The 11,609-nt window shown below is 40.1% G+C and overlaps 1 protein-coding gene across 1 annotated transcript; it reads left to right on the top strand.

Moving 5' to 3' along the window:
* Window positions 1-1,087: 1,087 nt before the first annotated feature.
* Window positions 1,088-8,892, top strand: LOC136277195 (tetratricopeptide repeat protein 28-like). Its single transcript, XM_066158886.1, has 5 exons — window positions 1,088-1,154; window positions 1,350-1,424; window positions 3,225-3,427; window positions 4,351-7,167; window positions 7,408-8,892. Exons 1-5 carry the CDS (start codon window positions 1,088-1,090, stop codon window positions 8,890-8,892), a joined length of 4,647 nt encoding a protein of 1,548 aa, XP_066014983.1.
* The last annotated feature ends 2,717 nt before the right edge of the window (window positions 8,893-11,609 follow it).

Below are 11,609 nucleotides of genomic sequence, written 5' to 3'. Positions count from 1 at the left end.
ATCTTCACATATAAAAGTATCAAGGTCGTCATAAGAACCGAATTTATCAACATGACAGTTTTTCTTTCCATGTGGCCTTTTTTTTGTTTTGTTTTGTTTTGTTTTCATTTCGGACGAATCTGTGACCTCTGTTTTAGCCAAAAATGCTGGAAAAGCGTTTATTCATAGGATAAAAATATACTGTTTAGTTACGACATTATACGAGGTATTCAACAGGCTACAAACATTTCTTTTTTTTCTTCTGTGGGGAATCAAAGTGGGAATCGACAGAAAGCACATTTTGCCCTCTTGGGTAGCCGATCAGAGCAGCTTAAGGGAAATGTCCTAAATTTCCCATTCGCTATAATATTGCAAAATATTCTTTTTTGATCAGCAATTCGTTCACAAATAATTTTTCAGTTTCATTTCGCTTTCAGTCTAATTCCTCCACCAAATGCTCATGGCCTGGCAGTGACTTCATTCGATGGTCTACAAGATTAAGCTATGTAGGAGTCTATGTGTTAGGCATGGCTTTCAATTTGTTGTAGATGAAGTTTCTTGATAACAGGAGTTTTGATGAATAAGACACTTTCCAGTGCCATTTTCTCCAGTCCCTTAAAATAACCTCGTATTCAGTGCCTTTTTTGAATTCGAAATGAAAAATTCGGATCCTTGCCCAACATAATTTGGAGAGGGATCAGCTCTTTCAGTTATTCTAAATCTCCTGGTTCCTTCCAAAAAAAAAATTAATGAAGGAGTTTATTGCCTAGAACTTATACTTCTATTAATAAAAAAACAGACTTTGTCCAGCAATTTTTCGATAGGTTTGAGGGACATTTTACACATGCACTTTGTAGAGGAACAAGGTCGATAAACTTGTTTCTTACGCAATAGGCTCGCGGGATGTTGGTAGAATTCGTGACGGAAACCCTCGAAGGTGTTTCGGATTGGAATAAGTTTCGCGAATTCTCCCAGCCCCACACGCGATAAAATGAAGGAATAAGAGAAAGAGTCTTAGGCAATCGCAATAGCGTGACAGAGGAAACTTTGAAATTCTCACTCTTCCTGTATGATTAAGTATACAACGTTTTCTTTAGGTTACTTAGCTATGGCAGAAAGTAACCTCCCAACAACAGGAGAAGAACTGGAGGTGAAAAATGCGTTTCCAGCCACAGGTGAGAAAAAGCAACAGGGGAAAGACTTCGTCAAAGTGATTTTGTACTGTTTGTGGATTAAGTATATCTTATTTCTGGTGCACAATTTTTTGGATCATTTCCACTCGACGGTTTAAAGGAATCCTCTAAATACGCCAGTATTAGTTGTTATTGCACTTAGTTGTGATCAATAAAAAAGTTGAAATATCTTCTCAGTAATTTCAGCGACAGAGGAAAGTCAAGTTACGTCAAGTGACGCTGAACTGGATGTATACAATGACCCTTTAAGAGGTAAGAAAACCAGGTGAAGTAAGATTGTTTGAAGGACGGCCCAGTGAAGTTTTTATCACATTTACATCAAAATTTGCTTATGTTCTGTGGATAAGTTTTTGAAACAGCAAAAGATTGTTTCTTCAAATTTCAAACTTTGTTTCCAGTAAAATATAAAACAAAGGAAAAACAATCGATTGCTCGATCCGATCGATAAAGCGGCAAATTTGAACGCGACTTCGCTTTGAAGAGCCCTAAATTAGAGATGAATGGGCCAAAATTGGTCCACTAGTCTTGGTAAAACTCAGTTTTCTGAGTTTTAGAAGTGTTAACTTCTAATTCGACACACGGTGTTTTTAATAACAAAGACGTATCTACAATTTTTACCTAAAATGAATGACAATTGTGAAGGAGAATTATTATCCTTTTGCATTTGAAAATACCCAAAATTTGGTCATTTTCAGGATGAAAGTCATTTTCGTCGAGAGAGAGCTGTTGGTACAAGTAAACCTGTTAAAGTCGAGTACTGAAAATTTGCCAACGGGTAACTTTTTGGGCCACCACGAGGAAATTTTTTTGTCCCTCATTGTTCAATACATTTTCGGAGGAAATTTTCACGCAATATTAGAACTCTACAGAGAAGAGGAGGCATTTTGTCTTGGTCGTATCGCCTGTTTTGGTCCTCTAAATATTTCACGCCTTTTCGGACAGTTATGACAACATCAAGCCCACGCTGTAAGCCACTGGCCATTAATATAGTAGAACTGCTGACTTTCACAACAAGCAAAATGGCACTTCGCGGAAAAATAGAAATTTCCCAATCAAATTTCTCCAGTTAGCCTCTACGAGTATGTTCTCAATAGACAATTACATGTGTGGGAAAAACAAAGTCACATACGAAAAAAGAGGAAACATGCGTAACGCAGGTGTAAAAGGGTTTATGTAGAGCCTCTCTAAACCGAACAGATTTGATCTGGTTATAGCCAAACTACACCTAAAACTTCTAATAGCTTGCATATTTTAAAGCAAACAAAATGCACAGACTCTTGAAGGGCGATTGCAAACAAAGTTAAGTTCAAATAGGATCTCCCGGTGAAACTTGTGATATTTTTGAAAACGTAAGCCAAGTATAAAAGGAGGTTTAAGAAAGCCTCTAGACCCAAATGCAAACCGAGAAACTTGAACTGGTAATAGCCAAGCTACAGCCCAGACTTCCAACAGCTTGCACACAAATAAAATGCACAGATAGTAAACTTTTCTTATTTTCGTTTTTCATAGCTCTAAGCTCCTTTAATCTAGCAGTTCGTTTGGAAGTATGAAGTTGGCATCATTGGTCAAGGGTCGTATTACTAATTATTAAATCATTAGCACTAAAATGGTGTGCTTTCAGGGATAGCCAAAGTATGTCTGGAGAAAGGAAACAAAGAATACAGACAAGGAGAAGCTAATAACGCGATAAACTCCTACACGGAAGGACTTCAAGTCAACTGCAAAGATAAACGGCTGAACGCCAAGCTTTACAGCAACAGGGCAACAGCTCATTTCCGTTTAGGTAACAATTTCATTTCTAAATATATAAATATCTCATGCAGCGTTACAAGACAACGGAATACACAATCTACCTCAAAAAAAGGAAAAAAATTGAGCAACTGCAGAAAAAAAGCATGGAAAGAGATATCACCCTTTAGCAGATCAAAATTAAACAAAGAAATGATCCTCGTAAGTGGACTGCAATTTATGCAATTGTAATTTTTTTTGGCGTCTTTGGTGCAATTGCATGTGATGACCACTTTTTTAAACCTAATTTCTTCAATTTCACAGCAAAATACGTGGAATGTCTCGATGATGCAACAGTTGCTGTTCAATTGGAACCTACTTTAATCAAACCTATTAAGAAAGGTGGGTTTTTCAATCATGAGCCATCAACATTCAATTCTCTGATTCCGTCAAAGAGGATTGTGTGGTTTGTGGCAGGTAACTGCACCCCAAGTGTCAATTGTATCTGGTGCGTCAATGTCTGTTATGTGGGTAAAAAGCATAAAAAAAATGTCAATAAGCTCTCAAAAAGAGCGCCAGAGGTCGTGGATTGAAGCTCTAGACCAGAACAACACTCAGAGCCGTAAAATATCTGAGGAGAATGTGCTGCCGCCTAAGCTGTGACATCTGCAAATGGTTTGATATTCTTGTCCCGGTTATCCTGCATCTTCTCAACTCTTAGCAGGGGACGTTAAAAAACCCGGCAAGGAGGCACCTGAAAAACTCCCTTTCAAAAGTTGTAAACTGCTCAATGCAGTCTACCCGAAAACTTCCCCGAAAAGTGCTGAAAAGCGCTTAAAAGTTAAGTCCATTTTATCAATACGTTTATACCTTAACAGTGATAAATTACCTCGCGCCACCAAATATTCTCTCTTTTTCAGGAGCCAGAGCTTGTGTCAAACTTTGCATGTATAAAGAAGCGAGGAACTGGTTGCATATGGGATTGGCCGTATCCTTTAACGAATGTTTCAAACGTGATACAAGATGCAATGCGAGTAACGTTTCAAGAAGAATCAATACGTTCCAGAGAGATTCTTTTACACATAATGCAAGCGATGTTCTCTCAACTGCACTGAGCAGTCTCAAAAACCTAAAATATTCCTAAAGAGTTCTTTCGATTATCCCACGAAACTTTACTTAAAAGAAGAGGCCATATTAACTAATTCCCAGAATTAGAGCTGAATACCCCGCATTTTTGTCTTGAGACGAGCATCACCATGACGACCGAGCCTAATATAATAAATGCGCTTTAGAGCTTGTTAACTATCTCGAATAACTTAAAATCAAGTCTATACAAAAAAATCATTCCATCTCTAGGGTTCTATCTAATACTCGTTATTTTTAAAATACTTATTTCTGTTGCATTTTCGCAAACCCACTCATGATTTATCTACCCTTGACACGTTTTAAGCTTGAAAACAATAACGAACGTCTGCTTCAAATAATGAAGAAAACTAAAGCTGAACTAATGGTCATAGCAAATAGTTATTGCAATCTCGCCAACGCTTATCAAGGTCTAGGACAGTTCAAAACAGCCATCGAGTACCATCAACGTCATCTAGAAATTGCTAAAGAAGTGGGAGACAATGCCAGACAGGGAACAAGTTATGCCAATCTCGGTAACGCTTACAAAGGTCTAGGACAGTTCAAAACAGCCATCAAGTACCATCAACGTCATCTAGAAATTGCTAAAGAAGTGGGAGACAAGGCCGGAGAGGGAACAAGTTATGGCAATCTCGGCAACGCTTATAACTGTCTAGGAGAGTTCAAAACAGCCATCAAGTACCATCAACGTCGTCTAGAAATTGCTAAAGAAGTGGGAGACAAGGCCGGAGAGGGAACAAGTTATGGCAATCTCGGCAACGCTTATAACTGTCTAGGAGAGTTCAAAACAGCCATCAAGTACCATCAACGTCATCTAGAAATTGCCAAAGAAGTGGGAGACAAGGCCGGAATGGGAAAAAGCTATGGCAATCTCGGAAGCGCTTATAACTGTCTAGGACAGTTCAAAACAGCCATCAAGTACCATCAACGTCATCTAGATATTGCTAAAGAGGTGGGAGATAAGGCTGGAGAGGGAACAAGTTATGGCAATCTCGGCAACGCTTATCAAGGTCTAGGACAGTTCAAAACAGCCATCAAGTACCATCAACGTCATCTAGAAATTTCTAAAGAAGTGGGAGACAAGACCGGAGAGGGAAAAAGTTATGGCAAACTCGGCAACGCTTATAACTGTCTAGGAGAGTTCAAAACAGCCATCAAGTACCATCAACGTCATCTAGGAATTGCTAAAGAAGTGGGAGACAAAGCCGAAGAGGGAAAAAGCTATGGCAATCTTGGTAACGCTTACCAAGGTCTAGGAGAGTTCAAAACAGCCATCAAGTACCATCAACGTCATCTAGAAATTGCTAAAGAAGTGGGAGACAAGGCCGGAGAGGGAACAAGTTATGGCAATCTCGGCAACGCTTATAACTGTCTAGGAGAGTTCAAAACAGCCATCAAGTACCATCAACGTCATCTAGAAATTGCTAAAGAAGTGGGAGACAAGGCCGGAGAGGGAACAAGTTATGGCAATCTCGGCCACGCTTATTACTGTCTAGGAGAGTTCAAAACAGCCATCAAGTACCATCAACGTCATCTAGAAATTGCTAAAGAAGTGGGAGACAAGGCCGGAGAGGGAACAAGTTATGGCAATCTCGGCAACGCTTATAACTGTCTAGGAGAGTTCAAAACAGCCATCAAGTACCATCAACGTCATCTAGATATTGCTAAAGAAGTGGGAGACAAAGCCGGAGAGGGAAAAAGCTATGGCAATCTCGGCTGCGCTTATGAAGGTCTAGGAGAGTTCAAAACAGCAATCGGGTACCATCAACGTCATCTAGAAATTGCTAAAGAAGTGGGAGACAAGGCCGGAGAGGGAAAAAGTTATGGCAACCTTGGCAACGCTTATAACTGTCTTGGAGAGTTCAAAAAAGCCATCAAGTACCATCAACGTCATCTAGGAATTGCTAAAGAAGTGGGAGACAAGGCCGGAGAGGGAGCAAGTTATTGCAATCTCGGTAACGCTTACAATGGTCTAGGAGAGTTCAAAACAGCCATCAAGTACCATCAACGTCATCTAGAAATTGCTAAAGAAGTGGGAAACAAGGCCGGAGAGGGAGGAAGTTATTGCAATCTCGGCAATGCTTATCGATGTGTAGGAGAGTTCAAAATAGCCATCAAGTACCATCACCGTCATCTAGAAATTGCTAAAGAAGTGGGAGACAAGGCCGGAGAGGGAGGAAGTTATGGCAATCTCGGCAATGCTTATCAAGGTCTAGGAGAGTCCAAAACAGCAATCGAGTACCATCAACGTCATCTAGAAATTGCTAAAGAAGTGGGAGATAAGGCTGGAGAGGGAAAAAGTTATGGAAATCTCGGCGTTGCTTTTAACTGTCTAGGAGAGTTCAAAACAGCCATCAAGTACCATCAACGTCATCTAGAAATTGCTAAAGAAGTTGGAAACAAGGCCAGAGAGGGAGGAAGTTATTGCAATCTCGGCAATGCTTATCAAGGTCTAGGAGAGTTCAAAACAGCAATTGAGTACCATCAACGTCATCTAAAAATTGCTAAAGAAGTGGGAGACAAGGCCGGAGAGGGAAAAAGCTATGGCAATCTCGGAATCGCTTATAACTCTCTAGGAGAGTTCAAAACAGCCATCAAGTACCATCAACGTGATCTAGAAATTGCTAAAGAAGTGGGAGACAAGACCAGAGAGGGAGCAAGTTATTGCAATCTCGGCAACGCTTACAAAGGTCTAGGACAGTTCAAAACAGCCATCAAGTACCATCAGCGTCATCTAGAAATTTCTGAAGAAGTGGGAGACAAGGCCGGAGAGGGAAAAAGCTATGGCAATCTCGGAAGCGCTTATAACTGTCTAGGAGAGTTCAAAACAGCCATCAAGTATCATCAACGTCATCTAGAAATTGCTAAAGAAGTGGGAAACAAGGCCGGAGAGGGAGGAAGTTATTGCGGTCTCGGCAACGCTTATATAAGTATAGGAGGGTTCAAAACAGCAATCGAGTACCATAAACGTCATCTAGAAATTGCTAAAGAGGTGGGAGATAAGGCCGGAGAGGGAGCAAGTTATTGCAATCTCGGCAACGCTTACAGAGGTCTAGGACAGTTCAAAACAGCCATCGAGTACCATCAACGTCATCTAGAAATTGCTAAAGAAGTGGGAGACAAGGCCGGAGAGGGAACAAGTTATGGCAATCTCGGCTGCGCTTATCAAGGTCTAAAGCAGTTCAAAACAGCCATCAAGTACCATCAACGTCAACTAGAAATTGCTAAAGAAGTGGGAAACAAGGCCGGAGAGAGTAGCAGTTATTGCCATCTCGGCAAGATTCATTTCTGTCAAAGAGAGTTGAAAGTGGCAATCGAGTGTTATCAACGTCACCTAGAAATATCCAAAGAAGTGGGAGACAAGACTGGGGAGGCGTGCTCACTCCATTCTCTTGGAAGCAGTTTCGAGTGCCAAGGAAATCTTATGATAGCCTTTGACTATTATCACTCGAGTGTGGAGTTGTATGATGATATTAGGGCCAGTCTTCAACTCAACGATCAGTGGAAGATTTGTTATCGTGATCTGTACCAAAGTGAATACAAAGATTTGTGGCGTATAAATCTCAAACAAGGTCAAGTTGTAAAGGCTCTTCTTGCCGCAGAGAAAGGACGTGCTCAAGCTCTGAGAGATCTCATGCCCACAAAATATCAGCCTGGAGATTCTTCAACGCACAGTGCATCTCTGAGTTGGGTTCCACTGGGCACAGTTTTCATAGCTATTAGCGGACCATGCGTTTACTTATGGGTTTACTTTAGTGAAGATAACATCCAGATGAGACAGGTACACGTCAACAATTATAAGTATGAGGATGAATTGGAATTTTTCATCCAGCTACTGAACAAAACTGCTCTTATGGAGATCGGTGCAAGAGATACTGTTACAATCGAAAATCCTCCGCTTGATTCGCCGACAGAAGAGGAAGTGGCCAATGATGTGAGTCGAGTTGATGTGAGGCACTCCCAATCAAGTGCTTTAAAGAAGCTGCATGACATCATCGTTGCTCCTATTGCTGACCTGATCAAAGGCCACGACAAGATCACATTCGTTCCAGAGGGGCCATTTTGCCTCGTACCTTATGCAGCGTTGGAGGACTCCAACTCGTCATATCTAAGTAATTCTTTCAGAATTCGTGTGCTTCCCTCCCTGATGACGTTGAAACTAATTCATGATTGTCCAGCTGACTTTCACATGAAGACTGGTGCATTGCTTGTCGGCGACCCATGTTTCAAACATATCATCTATGAGGGAAGACTTCTGGTGCAACTTCCAGGAGCAAGGAAAGAAGTGGAGATGATCGGACGTATGCTTAATGTTTCCCCCCTCACTGGAGAAATGGCAACAAAAAATGAAGTGTTAAAACGAATATCATCAGTGGCCTTTGTTCACATAGCAGCGCACGGTAAAATGGAAACTGGAGAAGTTATTCTGGCACTAAACACCACTAGAGAAAACCCTCAGCCGCAAGAGAAAGACTATCTACTGACGATGCAAGATGTCATAGAAGCTGGGTTGCGAGCACGTCTGGTTGTACTTAGCTGCTGTCACACTGCTTGTGGGGAGGTCATGGCCGAGGGTGTGGTCGGCATGGCGCGTGCACTTTTGGCTGCCGGTGCTAGATCTGTTGTGGCAACCTTGTGGGCGATTGGCGACGAGGGAACCCTGGAGTTCATGACTTTCTTCTACGATGCACTTTCCAAAGGGAAGAAGGCCAGTGAAGCTCTCAATCAGGCCATGAAGTGTATGAGAGAAATTGAAAAGTTCAGGGAGGTGATTTACTGGGCACCATTTGTACTCATTGGTGACGACGTCAACCTGGATTTCAAGGATATTGGAAGCCGAAACAAGTAAATAATCTGTTTATACATTCTGTTCAATACAAAATTACCTTAAATCATAATTGTAGCTTATGTATGAGCAGTGTACTTGCGTGTTATTTTCCTTTCAGTTGAGTTACGAATTTAGTTTTTGCTCCTGCAAATTGAGATGCAGTACAATCAAGTGGACACGTTTACAATGATGACATTCTCGTTAGGAAACATGATAGTAAAAAAGCAAATTTATTTTAAAATAATCCTGTTGTGCAATGTATCGTTTCCGCATGTGCTAGGAAATATTTCATGGAAACTCAACCATCCTCCCTAAACTGAGCTTTTTTTATTCTTCAGTTAAGGCAGTGAGCATTGGAATCCCAGGGTGTTTTCAGATACCTGCAAACGCTGATATTCGGACCAGACACCAGCAAGCTACTTATGAAATCTTTCTCAAGAGTCTTCTTTTCAAAGCAGGAAGAACCAAAAGACGGCCAAAGTCAAGTTTAACAAGAGAACGGATTTCCTTTGATTCAAAAGTTGATTTTATGCTTGTCTGAACTGCTCTTACGAGCTTCGTCTTTGATATCCTGCTGAAACTACTGCTTTTTTTCATATGTCTTGAAATCATCATGACTAGCTATGTAAAAAGTTATTTTTAATCTAAGTATTAACTACTAAGAGGATTAAGGCGTTACGTTTACGTGCAAGTTGAAACCTCTTGAAAACGTTTTCCTCAGTTCTCTTACAAACTTTTTCTCAATCGGTTTTAGTCTAATGAGTGATGCAAAACTGTTACAGCCATGTGCGTGCATGGAGAATTTCCATGGAAATTGGAAAGTAATCAGTTTTTCCGATTGCTCAGTTATCTTAGTTTATGTCACATGGAAATTGTGATTAACTTTTCGAGGATTTGTACCCCAGTCATTGGTACTTAAAGTTAGTTTCTGCCGATCAGAATTAGGTTTATCTGGACTTAAAATGACAGGTTTTGGCCGTAATGGCCAGGATTTAGTCTTCTTATTAGTTGATTTTCTGAGATTTCTCCTTTAATTTTGAATGCGATAAATTGTATTATTTTTTACAAGCAGAACGATGCATTTTAAGTATAATGTTTAAACTAATCGTCCAAAGGAAAAACGAGAAGTGTTATTTTAATTTTAGTTACTGGCCTACAAAGCATTGAAGAAAGCTCAGAACGAGCTAGAAAATTGGAGCCAAATGATTTTGTTTAGTGTCTTCGATTAAATTGTTTACCTATTATCTAAGTACAATAAACTAACATTTGAATGTGAAACAATGAAACAAGTCGGTTGATATTTTGTTAGAATGGAAGAGGAAATCCATAACAAAGGGAAGAAAATTTCTACATCAAGCTGCATAAGACATTTCTTGTCGTTTGAAGTAGTGAGCGCGCCTATGTCTTGTTCGCTTGATAACATTTGCCCATTTCTTTCAATAGGTTTATTGAATGAGAGGTAAACTTCGATATTTTCTGACTTTACAACTGCTAATATTGATCATTAGCAACCGTTTCTTAGGATGTCACGCGACGCACTTCTTTAGCACGTTATGTGACAGATATGATGTTTTTTCAGATCTTGTCGTTTGGAGTAGTGAGTGCACCTATGTCTTATTCGCTCAACCTCTTCCTGTTTCCGTTGGATAGAGTTATTAAATGAGATAAAAACTTCGATATTTTCAGATTTTATATCTGCCAGTTTCATTGGCAGCCGTTCCTTAGGATGTCACGCGACGCGTTTTTTTTAGCATGGAAAGCGACATGATATTTAGTCATATATTGTTGAAGAGGCAAGAAAAAAGAAATTACCTTTCACTTTGGGAGATGGTGCTTTCTTCTGTTTATAGAAAGCGTCCTCATCATGGGAGGTACCCTAGGTCGGTGCGGTTCCTCGAGTGTGGAAAATATTAATGAATTTATTTTCCACGACTGCAAACTTAACTAAAACAGCCTGTTAAAAAAACCGAAACTTTCGTAAAACTGAGGAGGGCCGACCAAGAAGAACTTTTTACGGCTAACAGTTAAAATTGTGGCCATGTTTTTGCTGCGGTTAACCCAGACTAACACAAAATAACACATTGTAGGAAGGAAATATTTCTAAGATTAATTTTTTCTAGAACTAAGGGTTCAGATTTGTCAATATTTACGCCTAACAACTAGTTTTTGACCGATATACGGCTAACGGTCAACCCCATGGAGACCCTCGACTGGGTGAATGGGTGAACAGGCGAATAGAGCTCTTTGCATGGGCTCATTAGCTAATTCGGAATTAATAGTCGAACCTGTATTAAGCGGTCGGTTGAAAAATTCCCAAATTTTTTCCTCCTATGCACTGTTATGTTCACCGCTTTTCGACGGTGGTCTCTAGTAAGCGGTTGTGGTCATCCTTGACTGAGTCCCATCGGCCTATTCGGGTTGTATGGCACGGTTACTTAGGGCCGAACCACTTGAATAAAACGACGAATTCTCTCTGAAGTAGAATTTATTCCATGTTTGTCTCCCAAAATCAATGTTAGTATTTAGAGTTCAAATGTCCTCAACGCATTGAAGATTATCTCTCTTCTCATGACTGTTTGTATCCAACAAATACTACTTAATAAAACTACGCAGGTGATTTGGTGGTTAATTACCAAGAGGTCTAACTGTTAGAATTCTAATTTATTGTTCTGTTTTTACGCTGCATCATCATTTTGTTGATGTTATTCGATACATTTTTGAGCGATTTTTTAAAATAA

The sequence above is a fragment of the Pocillopora verrucosa genome, chromosome 12, assembly GCF_036669915.1.
Source record: "Pocillopora verrucosa isolate sample1 chromosome 12, ASM3666991v2, whole genome shotgun sequence".
NCBI lineage: Eukaryota > Metazoa > Cnidaria > Anthozoa > Scleractinia > Pocilloporidae > Pocillopora > Pocillopora verrucosa.
This window is presented reverse-complemented; position numbering and strand designations above follow the sequence as displayed.

Coding starts and splice junctions, on each gene's coding strand:
- LOC136277195 (XM_066158886.1), top strand. CDS start 1,088: ATGGCAGAAAGTAACCTCCCAACAACAGGAGAAGAACTGGAGGTGAAA. Junction 3,428..4,350: donor GGTGCGTCAATGTCTGTTAT/GTGGGTAAAAAG, acceptor ACACGTTTTAAG/CTTGAAAACAATAACGAACG. Junction 7,168..7,407: donor CTAAAGAAGTGGGAGACAAG/GCCGGAGAGGGA, acceptor GTGGGAGACAAG/ACTGGGGAGGCGTGCTCACT.